Source organism: Artemia franciscana, chromosome 4 (assembly GCF_032884065.1).
Source record: "Artemia franciscana chromosome 4, ASM3288406v1, whole genome shotgun sequence".
NCBI classification, from domain to species: domain Eukaryota; kingdom Metazoa; phylum Arthropoda; class Branchiopoda; order Anostraca; family Artemiidae; genus Artemia; species Artemia franciscana.
The window spans coordinates 1,774,105-1,793,693 of NC_088866.1; the positions used below are offsets into that span (position 1 = coordinate 1,774,105).

At 35.3% G+C, this 19,589-nt stretch overlaps 1 protein-coding gene across 1 annotated transcript in view; it reads right to left on the reverse strand.

The window, feature by feature from the left end:
- Positions 1-19,589, reverse strand: part of LOC136025842 (mitotic spindle assembly checkpoint protein MAD1-like) — a 116,080-nt gene that overhangs the window by 82,742 nt on the left and 13,749 nt on the right. The window contains exons 3-5 of the mRNA XM_065701857.1: positions 17,094-17,261; positions 7,549-7,755; positions 859-1,074 (exon numbers count right to left, since the gene is read on the reverse strand). Coding sequence (XP_065557929.1) covers positions 859-1,074; positions 7,549-7,755; positions 17,094-17,261 — 591 coding nt within the window. The remainder of the gene's footprint in view (positions 1-858; positions 1,075-7,548; positions 7,756-17,093; positions 17,262-19,589) is intronic.

The following is a 19,589-nucleotide window of genomic DNA, read 5'->3' on the forward strand; positions in this document are numbered from 1 at the left end:
CTTATTCTTCCAATTCTTTTTCTTCCATTCCTATCTCTTCTTATTCGGATTCTTATTTGTTATTGATTTACTGTCAGTTGCTTCTGTACTGTTAAGAAGAGTAGTTCATTTATTGTATATTTGCTTCCAAGGTTTTCTCAAGGAGTAAGTATTGTAATACCATACATTGGATTGATTTTTTTTTTATGTTCCTTCCTTTTTTTTAAGTTCTCATGGTATAAATTATCTCCGTTTGTCAACACCTGAGAAACCGCAGAATCAATGTTTCAAGAGAAATCACCGCAGAATCAAGTTGTTTTTTTTTTTTTTTCAGATATTTTCATCTTTCAGATCTTTTAGTAGTTGGTATATCAGTACTTGCTTTCTACTTTTTTTTTCTTTTCTTTTAGCTTAAATCGGTTTCAAGTGTTAAGATTTTTTCATGCAATAAATTTTTCTTTCCAAGTCCATGCATAAAGGTTTTACTTTGCTGAAGTTTTAACTTAAAGGAGCGGGGGGAGGCGAGGAAGGGACCTAGAGGTTTAGAAAAATTAAAACATAAAGTAAAGCTAAAGGATGAAAATGAACGGAAAATTAAAGGAAGTTTACGGAAATTTTTAGTTTTAACTTTTTATTTTTAAGTGGTAAAAAAACAACAACAAAGAGATTCTATAAAAATTGCTTTTAGCAACGTCTTGCAAGGAAGGGTACTAGAGAGATTTTATCCAAGAGATAAGGGCTTAAAAACAAAAAATAAGCGTGAATTTCAGCCCAATGTTTCCACTTCTTTCAAAGAGGGTTACATGCACAAGCATAAAGGAGGGACTACCCCCTCCTACGTCCTATCTCCTCCTATACAGTGGGTATATGAGAACTTACTTTCAGACGCTCTTTTGTTGAGCTTAAAGTGGCTTCAAGTGTCAAGATTTTCTCATGCAATATATTCTTCTCTTTAAGTCCATGCATAAAGGTTCTATTCTGCTGCTCTAGACGAGCAATATCTGACTTCAGTTTTGGCAGTAGGCCAATTTCTTCGGTGTAAATACTCGACAGCTTAATCTTTTCTTCCAATCCTGACACTTGTAACTTCAATTCCTAAAAAGAATCAGAATCATTGATGCTACTGTAGCCAAGAATAAATTCTAAATGAATGGCACTCGTAATTACAATACAATAAAAAAGAAAGTATGATTGGGAGCAAATCTGACATGTCTTAAGCCACAAATGAGAGGAGTTTTATTTGGATCGTGGATCTGTTGCATGTGGATCACTTGTTCAACCTTTGTGTTTCCTTTCAGTTTCAGGGGCTTCTGGCTCTTTTTCCAAAATCCAATAAATTTATTTTCGGAGTAAACTTTTGCTATTAAGATAAAAGGAATAAAGGCTACCATCCTAAATCAGCTTCAAATAGCAATTGTTTTCTCTGACCAGCTTCTTTTCCTTCAAAGTGCGTTTTTGAGCTCTCGGTTAATATAGTAGATAACTTCGAAGACCACACTGCCTCTCCATGACTTAAGTAAAACAGTTCAAAATAGGGATGATACCTTTTTAATGACAGTGAATAGATATAAAATTATTATTATTATTATTAAATTATATTATTATTATTATTATTATTAAATTATATTATCATTACTATTATTATTATTATTATATTATTATTATTATTATTATATAAAATAATTTTATATCTATTCACTGTCATTAGAAAGGTATCATCCCTATTTTGAACTGTTTTACTTTCGGTTAATACAGGCTGTAGATCGCTCTTTTCTAGGTTGCAGCTATCACTCGCAATCTTATCTTAGAAACGGGACGGTGGAAAATCGCCTAATAAACCTAAATATTTTTACTTTCCAATACCAAGATTCAGGATAATTTTATTCATACAAGCTATCGTAGTCAAGCATAAATTCCAACTAACTGCGGCCCGTGCCAAAAATAAAAAAGAGCTAAAAATTGACACATAATAAGGCGCAAATAAAGTTGAGAAGCGTTTTGTTCGAACGGAAAGTGCTTTTAATCTCTCTTTGGATCTTGTGTTTAATTTTTTCGTCATAAGGGAAGGAACAGTAAAATGTTTCTATGTTTATTGCTACTGAGAAGAAATTGGTTAAATTTGCCGACAAAACAAGAGCGACCGTCGTCAAGGGACAGTAATTGTGAAATAGATACTACAGATTCATAACCTGTATAAGCGTCACAAAAAAATACTCTAGCTCATGTCTGTAATGACTCCAGTTGTTCGTTTAAGTAATTTTTTTTATGTTAACTTGTGGGCTCCGTACCAAAGGCGGATCTAGAGCAATTTTTTTTTTGGGGGGGGGATGTGGCAAAGGTGCCAAAATTGACCAAATTGACAAATTGTTTAGAAAAGAGTAAAAACAGAAAAAAAGCGGAATGAGGGTGACAGAAAAACATTGGGGGAGGGGGCAAGGGTTCCACCATCCCCCTGTATCAGCCAGTGCTCCGTACAGGACAAACGTACTCTTAATAAAAAATTAGGAGTCTCATATTATTTTCCAATTTTGGTGCTTTCAGCAAAGCTAAAATGCCACAAATTTCACTCTTCACCTTAGGAAAAGTAAAAATAGAGGTTTTATAGCTAAAAAAATTATTTCTAGGGAGAGGTACTTTATGAAGAGCTAGAGCTCAGTTTTTTTTTCCTTGGCTAGAAAGACTAAAAACCACAAACTTCACAATGTAAGCTAGAATTACTAACCATAGAACTTTCAATTTTGTTTTCCTATTTAAAAAATATATTATGGAATTCACTTCTACTAATAAATTAATTTCATTTAAGACATTTAATTTTTATTTGTTGTAGGTTGGTTTGCTTGTGACTTCTGCAAAGCTATTATGGCTCAACTTCCACTCTTTACTTAAGAACAATTAAAAATATCAAAAAGTTAAAATACTTTCCAAACGCTTAGACTTTCAATTTTGTTGGTTGGATGCTGCTACTACAACTAGCAAAAACTCACTGCAGCACCAAGCCGCATGAGGCCAACACAGCTAAGCATGCTCCTCCTCCATCCCAGCCTATTCTATATTCAAAAAAGGAGTGGAGAAAAATTCTCTTGTTATTAGAAGTTCAGATGATTAAATGCCGCTTGCACCTGATGGCTGGCAATCATGGTGCCGGATAGCCGGCACGATGATGGGTGACTCTCTCCTCCAGTGGTGTTTGTTCAAGCCAGTCTGAAGCTGGCGTGTGAAGCTAACAAGGAGGAGAGGAAACAAATGTGGAGACCTTGACACTACCAAGGAAGCCTCTTCAACAAAGGAGGAAAAATACAGCCAAGCCCTATCTCAAATTACCACACCCGAGGGCGGAACAATACCCCAACGGCTATGGGCCTTAGTGACCTGAGCCTATACTCAATTTTGTTAGACTACTAATCATAATAATGATAATAATCAGATCAATAGACTGGCGAAAGAAAACTCTCAAAATCCCCACCTCCCTTCGAACCACCTTTTTCAGGTGACAGCGCATTAGATTCTTTAAATCAGCGCATATATCAAGGCTAATTTTTTTAAAGGTTCAACTTCAGTTCAAATTCGCTATGAAAATTAGACTGTCTATCCATTTTCATTTCTGCAGCTGCGCTATGTCATACAAGGTAACTAGCAATAATGACAAAAAACATTTGCAAGGCAAACTGACAATCATATAAGATAAACTGACAAAAAATTTAATAAGCTGTGCAAAAAAATAAATAAAATATATACAAGTGTCTTATTCTGCAAGTATGTTTGTAGTTTTATTTTGTTTAGAGTAAATGTAAATCCATTCTTTGAAAAAAAATAAGCATTTTCGATTGGAATTCGTTTTCCTGTTATATACTGTTTCAGATTTTATGGTCTCTTTCCGACTTAGTGAGCACAAATTATTGTCGAAACTAATTATTCCCAGAAACCAAAGCGAAAATTGAACATATCTAACAATTACAAGAAAGCTTTAGCCGTTAACAAACTATTACCCGTTTATGAATAATTACCCCTTTAAGAAACATCGTTTACGCGTTATCAGATTACCTGTTAAGAAAACGTCTTTGGCCAGGAGAGAGACGAAGAAAGAGAGAGATAGAAATAGAGAGGGGGAAAGAGAAGGACAGAGGAGATTTATTTTATTTTGAGGTAAAGTTCAATTTACTGAAACTTCTTCATAAACGGAGTGTTCAGTATTTAAATGAGCTAAGTCCTTTTTCGGATTTATAAAAGTAATTTCTTGAAATTTTATAAATATTTTCTGAAAAATACTCATTATATTTCCTTTATTTTGGAAATCCTTATAAGGTGGTTTGGGAAATTTAGAAAAAGAAATACCCTACTTCCAATGTCTAAGCCCAATGTTTCTCAATCCAATCACTAATTCATGGGGTACCTAATATATTACAGCACATACTGCTGTATACACCCTCCTTAATGATTAGCTCATGATTCATAGGCCTAACATAAGTAAAAAGTGTTTAAGATGGCTAAAACAAAATCAGATATTTTCTCAGAGCAATACCAGATCTAGGAGTATTCTTCCTGATACCTTTCCTAATAGCTAACTCCTAATAGCTTTCAGACATAATCCTTCTCACCTGATAAACAGCAAGTTAAAACACTTCACATAAAGAATTAGCAATTGATATATGTTGATTAATAGACATAAGCCATTTTTCCATTTCCCTTTTCCTACTTTTTTCAGAGTTTAGCCGAGAAATTTTTAAACGCAACAAACCGCGCGAATCAGCAGCAATTGGCTGAAAAATATTTGGTTGAAATGAAATATAGATATTACAAAAAACGAGAATACATAACTTTAAAAAAGAGAATGTTTCTTTTATTTGGTTAGAGTTCACCGACTGACCATATATCAAGCAATAGGCCATGCGAAAGATGTAGTTCAGCCCTTCTTTCTAGGGCTGTAATAAAAAAAGATTAAGATGTCTAGGCCACATTTTACAGATGAAAAATGACAGATTGCCAATGATTGTGCTTTTTGGCCATCCATCTGGGGCCAGACAAAATCTGGTCGTCTTCGAATAGGGACAAAAAAGGTCATATGGAAGGACTTGACTTAGCTTTTTGCTTTGTCTCCTGCCGGGCGCTGCTCAGCGTAGTGACGTCAGATTTCTCCATCCACTTTGATCCACGACGAGCGCACGTGCCTCATCAAGGTTGATCTCCACCAGTACCAGAAAGTTGGACAGGCTGTCGAGCCAGCACTTCTTCAGTCAGCTGCGAGATCGTTTCCTACCTAGCTGCAGAAAGGTAAAAGTCCTAGATACCTTTGAGGGTAGGAGTGACGGCATTCTAAACAGGCATACAAACCAATGCAAGGTTTGTACAGCAATTTAGGTAGAAAACCAAGATTGATTGGTGAGCTGAAGCATCCTTTCGCTGCTAACTTCGATCCTTCTTAGGACCGAAGTTACAACGAATCAAGTCATCACAAGAAATTATGGAGCCCAAGTAGGTAAATTTTGGACCAACTTAAATGCGAGTGACCATGTCCATGTTGACTAAAGAGTCAGCGCCAGGAAAGGACGGATCAATAGCCCTGATTTTGGTTTATTTAAGTTTATCTGAAGTCTAAATTTTGCTGCTTGATCTGACAGAATTTGTAGTGCTTCCAGCAGTTGATCCATAGAGTCTACCGGAATAGCCAAGTCATCAGCAAGGTCAACGTTTGGGACAGGATCCCCAAACTTGAGCCTGAATCTGAGATGAAAAGTAGTCTTTCTTATAAGTAAGGCTTTAAGGAAACTGGAACTTCATTGAGACTTCGCGGATAGATTGGGGTGGGAGAGGAGTGTGTCCAACTATGTTGGTGTCAGGCGGCTTGGTGCTGCGGTAATTTATTAGTAGCAGTAGTAGTATTTAAAGATTTCACTCAGATTTCAAAAATATAAGGTTTTTCCAAATCACAGGGGTTTATTTTAACTGAATTTTTGATAAAATTTTCGGAGCAACTTGTTAAAAGAAATCCAAAAAAGTTCATCAGCCAAAACTTTACAGAAGCGACAATGGAATAGAGTTTTCGGTTTTACTCAGAAATTTCCTCTGGAGAGTGATAATCGAAAAACAGCTATAGATATACATGAAATATAATCTCATGATGATGAGCAAAAACACAAATGTCAATATATATATATTTATTGAAATTGTTGAGCTCTCAAATATGAAGGTTTCCGGGAGATAATATTGCTAAAAATTACTACCAGAAATTCCCAAGGCGTCAAATATGAAGATTTCAAGAAAACATGGTTGCAAAAAATTGTTGCCAGAAACTTATGCGGTCTGAAATATGACGGTCTCCAAAAAAATTATTGCCATAAATTATTGTCGAATAGTTCTGACCACTGAAATATGAAGGTTTCAAGGAAACATTATTTGTCTAAAATTATTGCCAGTAATTTCTGAGCTCTTAAGACTTCCAGAAAACATTAGCACGAGAAATTTCTGAGCTTCCAGATATGAAGGTTTCAAAGAAACATTATTTATCTAAATATTATTGCTGGATATGGATGAGCTCTCAAATATGAGCCTTTATAATTATATATGTATTTATAATTAATTATATTAATTATATAATTATTTTACATATATATATATATATATATATATATATATATATATATATATATATATATATATATATATATATATATATATATATATATATAATTATATTAATTATAATTATATATATAAATACGAACCTATAAAAAACCATAGCTAGAAATTTTTGAATTATAAAATTTGAAGGGTTTCCAAGAAACATGATCATCAGAATTTTCTTAGCTGTCAGATATGAAGGTTCCAGGAGCATTTTGCAAAAAAAAACTAAAGCACCAAGACAATCAAAACAAAGATTTCTAAGGTTCGTCTTTTGGCCATTTCAAATTAGGAAGTTTTTAGGAGAGTATAACATGTTTCGTTAGTACTGTCACGTTCAATCGTAAAAATGAATAATCAGAACTAATTCCTCAAATTAAACAAAGGTTTTCTTTCATGAAAATTCAAATATAATAATCTGTTAAATTATAATTATACAAAACGAATATAGTCTCTAAAATGAAAAGGACTTTAAATCGGACATTAAAGGACTTTAAAGGGTCTTTAATAACGGTTAATTACGGTTAATAACGGTAAATTTAACTTGTTTCTTGTCATTTTTTTTTTATTTGGCACCTACTTCTACAAGAAACTGCATAGCTGCATATGGGAATTTTTTTTACTAAACATATTTATTTTTTTACTATTTTTTTACCAGCTTTTCCTAGTTTTGATAGTCAAAAATTTTACCTTGAAAGCTATTTTTTAGAGGACGTAGATCATCTCAATATAGAAAATTTGAAATTATTAGCCAATAAAATGATGATGGTTGTTGTACTTTCGTTTATTTATTTTTATTTATTACTAGATTTTATTTATTATTCTTTGTTAATTTATTTCTTTTATTTTGTTATTTATTTATAACTTTGTGATATTAGAATCGATGATTTCAAAAATAGTTCAATATTTACAACAATGAAAGGTTTCCAAGTCAATAAAAACCTGGCAACTTGCCATATTCTCATTCCGTAATCTTTGCTTTTCCTCTTCTTCTTTCATCGTATTATAACAGTATTCCTTTAATTCACCATTTGTTTTTTGTAAAGACGATATTTGATGTTTATACTCTGCTAGCTGGCCTTTCAATTCATAATTTTCTTGGCTTGTTTCCTGAAGTTGACATCGAAGACCCATCACAACATCATGCATGGAAATTTTGTACTAAAAGAAATACACAATATATGTACACTGAAAAAGTATAGTTAATTGGTACATATTGGTGCAGGTTTGTACAGACCGGCCACAACATCATGCATGGAAACTTTGTACTAAAAGAAATACACAATATATGTACACTGAAAGAGTATAGTTAATAGTTAAATATATGTACACTGAAAGAGTATAGTTAATTGATACATATTGGTACATGTTTGTACAGACCGACCACAACATCATGCATGCATGGAAATTTTGTACTAAAAGAAATGCACAATATATGTACACTGAAAGAGTTTTTGATACATGTACAATCATAACGCGTATATGTACATATACGTACATGTTTATTTATTTAAAAATGTTTTTATTATTTACTTAAGAATTAACGACGCTTCTTGACTACTAAAGTCCCTGCGTCAGCCCTGCAGTGCATTCCTGCAGCGTGATTCGATCTCTGGGTCCCGTATTATCAAACTAAGGTCTATTTAAGAATGTATATGTACTACTACAGCAGATTGAAAAGTTACGCCAAAAAAAAACTTCTTAGAAGATACTTATCTATTTTTATTTCATTGGAGTTTATTTAATCTACTGATGTACTTGATTCATTTAGTCTATTCAAAATATTAGTTTATTTAGTTATGTTTTCTATAGTTTTTATTTTATTTATATTTGCTTTTCTTCTTCTTTTTGCTCTTCACTCTGTGAGTACGCGATTTTTTTGTCTTATCTGAGTAAGTGACTCGTTTATCTTCCCCCTTCTTTACAGGCCAAAGAGCCTTTGGGGGAATAGTAAATTTTAATATTTTATGTGTAACTCATTATGAATAAATCTCATCTTATAAATAGACATTACATAGTACTGTGACACCTATAGGTCGCATACTTCCGAGTTAACTTTCAAACACTTTTTGCTAAGCTTTTCTCAAAGACAGGATCAGCAATGCAATGTAGAGTTCTAGCGACATTAAAACATAAAACGAACAGAAATTACTCCGTATATCAAATGGGTTGTCCCCTCCGCAATCCCTCGCTCTTTACGCTAAAGCTTTTAATTGTTTTAAAAAGTAGAATGTGGCAAAGAGTCAAACTTTAGCGTAAAGAGCGAGGGATTGCGGAGGGGACAACCCATTTTATATACGGAGTAATTTCTGTTCGTTTTATGTTTTAATGTCGCTCCTTACTTTCAGCTAAAAAAAATAGTTTTTTTTATTTAATTTCTGAACGTTTTTGAATTAATGCATGTTTGGTTTTGGCTCTCCGCACATAAATTATTAAAATGAAATTTGTATATTAACTCTTTTTTTGGCTAAATAGCTTTCTCTTAGTTTTAATCAGACGATTTTAAGAAATAAGGGGTGGAGAAGGAGGCCTAGTTGCCCTCCAATTTTTCGGTTGCTTAAAAAGGCAACTAGAACTTTTAATTTTTAACGAACGTTTTTATTAGTAAAAAATATACGTAACTTATAAATTAGCAACTTACGTAACAAACTTTCATAATCTTATATTTTTATTATGTATACAAGGGGGTTTGTATCCTCGTTAATACCTCGCTCTTTACACTAAATCTTAAGCTTTGTCCCAATTCTTTAAGAATGACCCCTGAATCAGAAAGGCCGTAGAATAAATAGTTGAAATTACTTAAAATACTTTAGCATAAAGAGCGAGGTATTTATCTGCTCCTAAATACCTCGCTCTTTATGCTAAAGTATTTTTAGAACCCCTCATATGCGTAATAATCTCTGTTCGTTTTAAGTTTCAATGCTACTCCTTCCTTTCATTTGAAAAAACGTTTTCATGTTTATTTTTCATTGTTTTCTTATAATAATGCTAGAAAATCATGCGCCCTTTTCCTTGAATTTTTCTTCCCCCATGACAGATTCCTCCAAGGAGAGATTCTCAAACATAGCCCCCTCCCCTCAGCCCCACCCCCAAATAAAATAAAATCCCCCTGAAAACGTCTGTACACTTCCCAATAACCATTACTATACGTAAACACTGGTCAAAGTTTGTAACTTGCAGCCCCTCCCCCAGGGATTGTGGGGGAGTAAATCATCCCCAAATACATAGTTATTATGGTTTTCGACTATGCTGAACAAAAGGGCTATCTCAAAATTTTGATCCGTTGACTTTGGGAAAAAATGAGCGTGGGAGGGGGCCTAGATGCCCTCCAATTTTTTTGGTCACTTAAAAAGGGCACTAGAACTTTTCATTTCCGTTAGAATGAGCCCTCTTGCGACATTCTAGGACCACTTGGTCGATACGATGACCCCTGGGAAAAAGAAAAAAAAACATAAATAGATAGAAGCTTGAAACTTCTACAGTAGGGTTTTCTGATACGCTGAATCTGATGGTGTGATTTTCGTTAAGATTATATTACTTTTAGGGGGTGTTTCCCCCTATTTTCATAAATAAGGCAAATTTTCTCAGGCTCGTAACTTTTGATGGGTAAGACTAAACTTGATGAAACTTATATATTTAAAATCAGCGTTAAAATGCGATTCTTTTGATGTAGCTATTGATATCAAAATTCAATTTTTTGGAGTTTTGGTTACTATTGACCCGGGTCGCTCCTTACTACAGTTCGTTACCACGAACTGTTTGATAAGCAATAGAATATAGACAAAGAGAATTGAAGTGTGATTAAACAGGCATCGCCTGGCTGATTCTCGCTTTAAGAACAGCTTAAATAACGGTTTTTGAAAATTAATTCAGAAGTTTGAAAATGTTAATTTATGTGAATTTTGTGTGAATGTGAATTTGTGCTAAAGAAATAAGCATTGTATGCACACGGCGAAAATGTAAAATTTCCATCATACACATTATGTCCATAAGTTGTCCATTGCTTCGTTGTACCTGCCAGGAGACTCTCCCTTAAACTGCAGGGATCAGGTGAACGGGGACTGACGCTTCCCTTGTTTATTGGGGTACATCCCAGGGAGAAAGTAACGTCACAACAGTATTGTGCATTGCGTTAATTTTTGGCTCCTCCCTCACGAGCTTTGACTCCTTCCCGTGACTCTGCTTTATGGACTTGACTGCTAACTATTCCTTTGCAAGATGACAAGCGATAAGCTCGTTTGGAATTCGGTAATGAATTTTTGTCGACAGTAAAATCTGTTGGCAATCTTTCGGCTGATATTGCAAGGACGGCCAGTAATTTCTTCAATGATGATATAATATTTGAAGCAAGGAAATTGTTGCGAGGGCTTGCTGGTGTCTCTACTCGGCCGACTGAACGTCAAAAACGCACAGATCATTGTATGGATATTCTGAAGGAGCTTGAAAAGTGTGATTAGAAAAGGATCGACTTGGATCGATTCGTTATATTTGAACCCGACGAAGTACCGATTATCCCTGGTGAAGTAAGTTCTGGTTTTACACGTAAGGTTAATGAGCTATGCGTGATTTATGGTGTTGTGCTGAACACGGCCCTTGGACATTGGGCCGAAAAATTCACTGAATTGAATTCCACTGTCTTGGAAAAACTCCCCTATTGTTTCTATGTTGTGTTTGTTTAAGTGAATATTCCCCAAATCCCTATTTAAGGAAATGTGATTAATTATCTTAAGTGTGATTTCAATTGCTTCTCGACCAACCTGTTTTATGCCTAGGTCATTGCTAATAAGGGCTGATACTTCAGGAGTATTTTGTGGCTGAGGTTTTTAAAAACATGGCTGCTTAAAGCAAATTAAAAAGAAGCATTAGCTTTATTAGAATTTAAAGCTTTGGGTGATATCGTCCTTATGCTGTAGTAGGCGTTTCTTTATATTCTGGTGGGTTCTCCTATATAGTATTTGCCAGAATCACATGGTATTTGATAAAACCTTCCTTGGCGAGCAACTGGGGTTTTATCTTTAGCAGAGTTTGCGAAATTCATGATTTTGAAGTTATTAGTAAAAACTTCATACAGATTATTTTGTGTGCAATTTTTTTTTAATTCGTAGTGATTTTTGGGATGATTTGTAGAATATTTTTGAGGGCTTATCGGGATTCTGACATGGTAAAATATTATTGATTTTACGGGAGCGTCTTTTCAATCTACGACTAATTGTATTATTAATAAGTAAAATGGGATACCCATTTTCAAAAAGTATGTCCCTGATATAATTTAATTCTGCTGTGATGTGGGAATCAGAGCAAATGTTTAGGGCACGATCAACGAGAGAGGTTACGACAACTCTCTTAGCTTGTGGGGGGGGGGGACTCGTAACTTTACTTCTCCATTGGGGTTCCCTTGGCTCAAGAACTGTAGAATATAAGTTTCGTGCCAATCGAGAAAAAAAAGTTTTTTAGCTGTATAGCTGTATAATATTTTTTCACTAGGCTCCACTTATGACCATAATTTCCAACCTGGAAAGGAACAAAAAACTTTTTGGAACCATTAATCCCCCCCTCCTGTTTGACAACAATATGTATCCTTTGACCTATCGAAAGTTTTCATGACAGCTTTGACATAATTGTTCACCCAATATCCAACAACAATCCCGTGACCTATTGTAAGACCTATGCATAGATTGGTTATTTGCATCATTTATGCATCATCACTTTCGACTCATTAGAACAAAAAGCCAAGCTCTAAATTTTGCTTGGATGTCTTTGGAAGGCAATGGGGAAATTGGGTAGCAAAAGCCGCTTGAAAAAAGGGCACTGGGAGACTGGCTGCCCTCCAATCATTTTCACAATTAAAAAAAACTTGAACTTTCAATCTCGAGTCAAATGAGCTCCCTTCAAAGTTTCTACAACCACACATTTCATATGAAGAAAAAAAAATATATTGAAGTCATCGCCCTAGTGTTCCAAAACTCCAAGACTCTAGCAAAATTCTTTTAAGATGCCTAAGGTTGTCTACCAGTTCAATTGGTGAAAACTGTTTCTGTGTTATGTAATACATATTCAGATAATCAGTCTGTGAGTGCAACACTTTATTTTGGCATGGCTCTTTACTTTTCTTTGAGAAACTTCTTTAGGTATTAGAGAGACACCTAAACGCATTACTACCTCCTATTCAAACGCCGAAAAAGAGATTTTATGAAGCCTTTGCCAGTAGCACGTACGGCCACACTACGGCCTGTATTTTATTATGAACTAGCTGTTGGTATGGCGTTTCCATGGGAAAAACAATCTGTATTAAAATCTATACCGCATTTTTCTTATGATTGTCCTTGAGCTTTGTTGATGGTGATGGCAAATACTAATTGAATTGGGAATTACAAAGTTTTAAATTGAAAAGGCAGATCCATTGGAATCATGGGAATGCGAGGAATAAGAACAGCCTCACCCTCAAAAGGCCCTATTAAGATTGTTGCCTCTATTACGTTTTCCATTGTTTTTTTACGGCAAGTCGCGTGCCATTGCAAAGCTTTGGTGGGTTAATGTTTCGTAACAGTATTATTGGTAAGCCTATTTTTAGTTGTAGCACGTGTGGTGGAAATCCTGGGAGATCCAGGGAATTTAAAAAATTCAGATGGTTAATTAACCACTTCATTTGGTTCCAGAACTGTGTTGACTAAATTATAAATGACTGCCTGGTCTCGAATCTTGGTCAAAATAATATTTTTGATTTCGTGGACGTCTTTATTCTTGGCTGCCAGACTCGCTCGTTCACTTAGCCATTTATGATTTTTATAATTGGTTAGAATATTCGGAAATACCTTTTCAACCAATTCATTTTTGGACGTCACTAAACTACAGAATTCAGCAGGCAGTTGTATACGTCCTGAAATTGAGTCTACTGGGAGCTTTCCGTTTCCAATTGCCAGTAATTGATCTCAAAATATTTCACCAGAGTCATCGTTTTGCAAAGGGACACGCATATTTATAATTAATTTTAATGTCTTTACGTTCGCCCATAAATTATAATTTTTCAGGCAAGCATTCATTTTGTCCGCAGGGGTTGATCTAGGTATTATAGGTAATGTTTGCCTGAAATCTCCCGCAAGCAATATTAATGTGCTGCCAAAGGGTTTCGAATTTTCTCGTAAATCTCGTAATGATTGCTCCAGAGCCTCGAGGATTTTTTGTGTACCATTGTGCACTTGTCCCAAATAATAAGTTTGCAGTGCTGCAATACTTTACCCATCCCAGATGATTTGGAAATATTGCACGTGGGAGTTCCTGTAGAATGCAAATTCAGAGGCAATTTCAAAGCGGAATGAGAAGTTCTTCCACCAGGCAGCAACGTTGCGGCTATTCCGGACGACGCAATTGCCAACGCTATGTCATTTTTTGATCGAATTGATGCCAGAATCATTTTATCACAAACGTTTTACCAGTACCTCCTGGCGCATCCAAAAAGAAGATTTCTCCAACGTTGTTATCTACACAATGCATTATCTTATCATAAATGTCCTTTTGCTCAGACATTAACTTAGAAATATTATTTTGTACATACGACAATAGATCACTCGTGTTGTAACTTTGTTCACGACCCGATTCTATACATGTCGAAACGGCAGCGTTACGATTAGGTGAAGGCATTCCCAAATCCTGAAGAGGTTTGCTTGCCATACATACGCACAAATATTCAATAATAACTAAAGTGTAGTTATAAATTCCTGATGTAAAATCAAACGTCGTATCTGACGTCTCTAACCGTTTTCGATGGAGTATATCCTCGGCCATTTTCGATTTATATTTCTCCCATAACTCTGTAGGAGCTGAAGGAGAGCAAGTTGTTAGTATGATTCCAAACAATGCACGAATTTGACTTGGAGTTGACGTTTCGCACACGTCATTGATGCAATTATCCCAGCGTTGGTCATTCTCCAATAAAATCAGAGCTTGGCATGCACTACGGTAAGTGTCATGTATAGTACCGTCGGACCGGGTACATTCGCCAAAAGCAGGCGGAGAAAGAAGCATTCATGTTAATTGGGGTGTATGGTGTAGTCTTCCTATCGTGGTATCTTTGAAGATGGTAGGTTGGCGATCGACTGACTTACCCTGTTTTCGACGTTCATATGATTTCTTTTTAGCATTCCCCGTGTAATACGAAGGCACTTCAGTATACAGCAGTTTTTTTGCAAAAGAATCATTTTGACATAACGAAAAGAAAGCAGTTAACGTTGTACCCGGTGGATTCAGGGCTCTTTGTTGCACGTTGGATTCCGAAAAATGAACACGTTGTCCATTCTGTAAATGTACCGCTAAGTGAACAACAGCTGGACTTCGTTCATGTATCGGAAATGAAAGATTTCGCCAAACAGCTTCATTACTGCTTATGTATCTTCCAGCCTGATATTATACGATTTCATCGATATCGCTGATTTCGGACTGCAAGCCAAAAACCGCCATGTCGCTGCCTTTGTTGTCATATTTACATATGTATTGGAGTTGCAGCATTCAACGTTTATGTGTGCATTAAATGTTTTTGATAATAAAGGTGAATATGGAACAACCCACTCATTATCTACTTCGATGGTGGCACCGTTATGCTTCTTTATTATTGCTGTTTTACCGCCATCTTCAGTAGATCTTCTTCTATATAGTGGGTAACCATCATTGCCGGTAATTGTGTTGGGTACTAAAAGTCGGAATATTGCTTTTTGCACCTACCTTTGGCCATGCATGGTGATTTTTCACTCAGTGCACCGCAAGGTCCATGTATCACATTTTTTACCACAGTATCATATAAGCCCTTACCAACATTTTCATCAGGTATTTCAGCGGAAATCACATCGTCAATTTCATTAGAAGTAATTTTATCATGTATCCAGATTAAAATATGTGCGTGTGGCAATCCTCACTTTTGCCATTCCACTGAGTACATCCAGCATCGCACTGACCCAAACACTTTATGTTTTTGCTATGTAGGTTATCAGTTATTTCAACTTTTGCCGGAATACACGGGCCGTAATGTCATGTCTATGAACCGCTGTTTGCCCTTGAAGTAAAAGCTGCTGTATCGCATATGACGGGGACTGCCAGCAAATGACGAAGGTAAAATCGTTAATCTTCCAACGTTAGTGGTAATTTAAACTGCATCTCGCAAATGAATGTATTGTTCAGAGCGGAGCTTGGTCTGATTCAGACGGATGAATAGCAAACGTTCTGATTCAATCTTTGCATACATATCAACGATGTATCGGTGAAACAATTGACGGCATTTTAAAATATAATTTTATTCATTGTGACGAATCATTAGTCTATAGAAATAATAATTCATTGCGCTGCATTTCTTATCTGTTTGTTTGTTAGTGGATGGATCTATCCATTTATTATTAAAGTGATAGCCGTCGGCTCCATCCCAAAAAATGATAGGATATTGTAGGGCATCGTAGCATCGATGAGTTTCAGCAATTCTTACCTACTGAGCGTTTCGCTTATGAAGAATAATATCTCGAGGTAAAAACTGATCACCGACCATAACGATTGCCACTTCGTCGATAGTTGGAGCATTGCATCTACACACATGTTCGCCAGTAGGCGTTTTGTCAGCGGAAATAACAATTTTATGCGTATCAGTAGGCATCAAATCGATTGCTGTTTTGAACAGGCACACTAAATCATTATTTTCGTGGAAAAGATGTTGCAATTGGAAAACGATAGTCCTTTCAACGTCGGGAGAAATTTCGCAACGTGCATTCAATTCAGAATTGCTATCACTGATGAAGTACAGTTGTAAAAATTTATGATTCTCACCTGAGAATGGTAGAAGGGACCCTGCTCTATGATAAATTTGCCCTTTTACTTTGAAAGTAGGCATAAATTGATCTTGATTTTCGATTTGGGCACCAAACGACGTCATTTGGAAACATGAGTTATATTTTCTGATGTTTGATAAAACATCAAACGCTTATATTCTGACGTAGTTCCAATAAGCAAAGTCTTCAATGGCTCTGGTTGTGCAGCCAGTTGAGGAAGTTTAACTTTTCCTGAGGCGCAACACATTCCCATTGTTTCACCATTAAATTTCAAGGCCTTGCAATAGGGACAAATTTTAGACATTGTCCCGATTTGAACACATCTACTCAAGCTATAATCATCGACTGGGCTGTACCCGAATGCCAGGCGATAATTTGCAACGTCCAAAGAAAAATTATTTTCCCAGTCCTCCATTACACAAAATTCACATTGCTCTCCCTCCAAAAATAAGTTTTTCTATAAGTTTCAACCGATCCCCAAGCCATGAGACAAAACCGACTTTGCTTTAGCAAAATATATATTAAATTCGTCACCATTTCTGTGAAATATACAGGCTGGATACAGGTACCCGTTGCACAGCGTCACAAGATTATTTTCAGAGCTAATGATTAAAGAAATGTCCTAATATATTTCAAAGATAAGGTAGACAGATTCTCAAGGATGAGAAATACTAGAATAACGAGAAAAAGACTTACTTTTTCTTTTTCTTCTTCTATATTCCTTTTATGCTCATGAACTTGACCCTTCAGTAGGTTTATTTCATCTTGAACGTCCCTTAACTCTTTTCGGCTCTTGGCTGAGTCTTGCCTTGCCTTTTCAAGTTCTCCTTTGAGATGATCATTTTTTCTTCGAAAGCTTTCAAGCTGAAAAAATGATTATTAAAAGATCTCAAGCATTGGAGGAGTTGGGCTTAATGTTAAGGTGCAAAGTCAAAGAAAAAATTTCAGAGAATCTAGACAAGATTTTTTATGAAACAACAGGCACAATACTGACAGTTAGCACAAAAACATTCAATATCAAAAATTAAACAAAATAGCAACGCTCTATAGGTAGGAGTTCAAAGAGAAAGATTAAAACACAAAATATTTTTGGTCTAACTAAAATATGACATAATTAAAGTATGGGTAGAATCGGAATTATTTTTAATAAAGTCAAAGAAGAAAATTTTGGAGTTTCGAGTCTAAAGCCATGATTATTGCTTTGTTATAGCAACATTATCGCAATATTAGATTCTGGTCAAATTAAAAATCTAACCTGATTGGCTTTTAATTCCCCTTTTTAATTATACCGTAGCCAACACACTTACGTCTGTTTGTTAAGCCTATCTTTGCTCTTCAACCTGTCTAAGCTGTCTTTGCTCTTTCAACCATTAACGGCAGTCAAGAGTCACTATTCACTCTTCCTAGTGATCTAACCAGTAGAAAAAAGCCCCAGCAAAAATACCTCCTAGTAAAGCAGCCACAAGAAAAAATAAATTGGGTTTTTCTTCTTTATCATTATTTTCATTTGACGAGTTGGTTGGTTGGTTAAGTAATTCGCAATTATTCAATATATTGTCACTACTGTTTAAATTACCTTCCTCGTTCTTTATTAGCGTTGCATTTTCTTTATTTCTGGCTTCGCTTGATGTAATTTCACTGTCATCTTTCACCTGTTCCTCTTCAGCCTCCACTTTGTTTTCTTGTTTGATTTTTTCCTCGCTTTTTTCTTCCTCTGTCTCATTTTTAACAGGTCCTGGGTTTCCTTCTCCTTGTTCTTTACTATCGCTCCTTTCCTGGGTCTCATTATTTTCCTTTGACGGGTTAGTTGGTTGGTTAAGTAATTCACACTTATTCAATATATCGTCACTAATGTTTAAATTATCTACCTCGGTCTTTGTTGGGTCTTCTTTATTTTTTGCGTCGCTTATTGAAATTTCACTGTCATCTTTTGACTGTTTCTCTTCGGTTTCAACTTTAATTTCTTGTTTAATTTCTTTATGTTTTTTTTCTTCCTCTTTCTCTTTTTTTACCGATTCTGGGTTTCCTTCCCCTTGCTCTTCAGTTTTGGAATTATCCATTATATTTTCATTACCGTTTAAATTAACTTCCTCGGTCTTTATTAACGTTGGATCTTCTTTACTTTTCGCTTCGCTTATTGAAATTTCACTGTTATCTTTTGACTGTTTCTCTTCGGTTTCAACTTTACTTTCTTGTTTAATATCTTCATGGCTTTTTTCTTCCGCTGTCTCATTTTTCACCGATTCTGGGTTTTCTTCCCCTTGCTCTTTAGTTTTGGACTTACTCATTATATTTTCACTACCGTTTACATCAACTTCCTCAGTCTTCATTGACGTTGGATCTTCTTTACTTTTTGCTTCGCTTATTGAAATTTCACTGTCATCTTTTGACTGTTTCTCTTCGGTTTCAACTTTACTTTCTTGTTTAATTTCTTCATGGCTTTTTTCTTTCTCTGTCTCATTTTTCACCGATTCTGGGTTTTCTTCCCCCTGCTCTTCAGTTTTGGACTTATTTATTATATTTTCACTACTGTTTAAATTAACTTCCTCCGTTTTTATTAACGTTGGATCTTCTTTATTATTTGCTTCACTTATTGAGATTTCACTGTAATCTTTTGACTGTTTCTCTTCGGTTTCAACTTTACTTTCTTGTTTAATTTCTTCAGGGCTTTTTTCTTCCTTTGTTTCATTTTTCGCTAATTCTGGGTTTTCTTTTTCTTCCTCTGTCTCATTTTTAACTGATTCTGATTTTTCTTCCCCTTGTTCTTCAGTATCTCTCCTTTCCTCAGTCCCATTGTTTTCTTTTAACACCATCTCCACCTTAATGTAAAGTTTGGCGACATTCGATTTCTTCTTTTTTATATCAATGACAGATTCACCTTCTTTTAATTCTACTCTGTTAATGACGCCATAGCCAACACACTTACGTCTGTTTATTAGGCCTAGCACCAATCTTTGCTCTTTCATTCGGAACTTCACCTCATACGATTCATTTTCGTCCGCATTGAATTCCGGATAGACATAATTCCAGATGGGGTTGAGGCCATTCCGCACTTTTTCACTAGAGTAATCCTTACCCTTCCATGACATTTTAACATAAAGGCATGGGTTCGGGTTCCTTTTGAAAACAGACTCTTCTAAATCAGATTTTTGAACAGTTATTCGAGTAGATAGCATTTGAATGCTTTAAAAT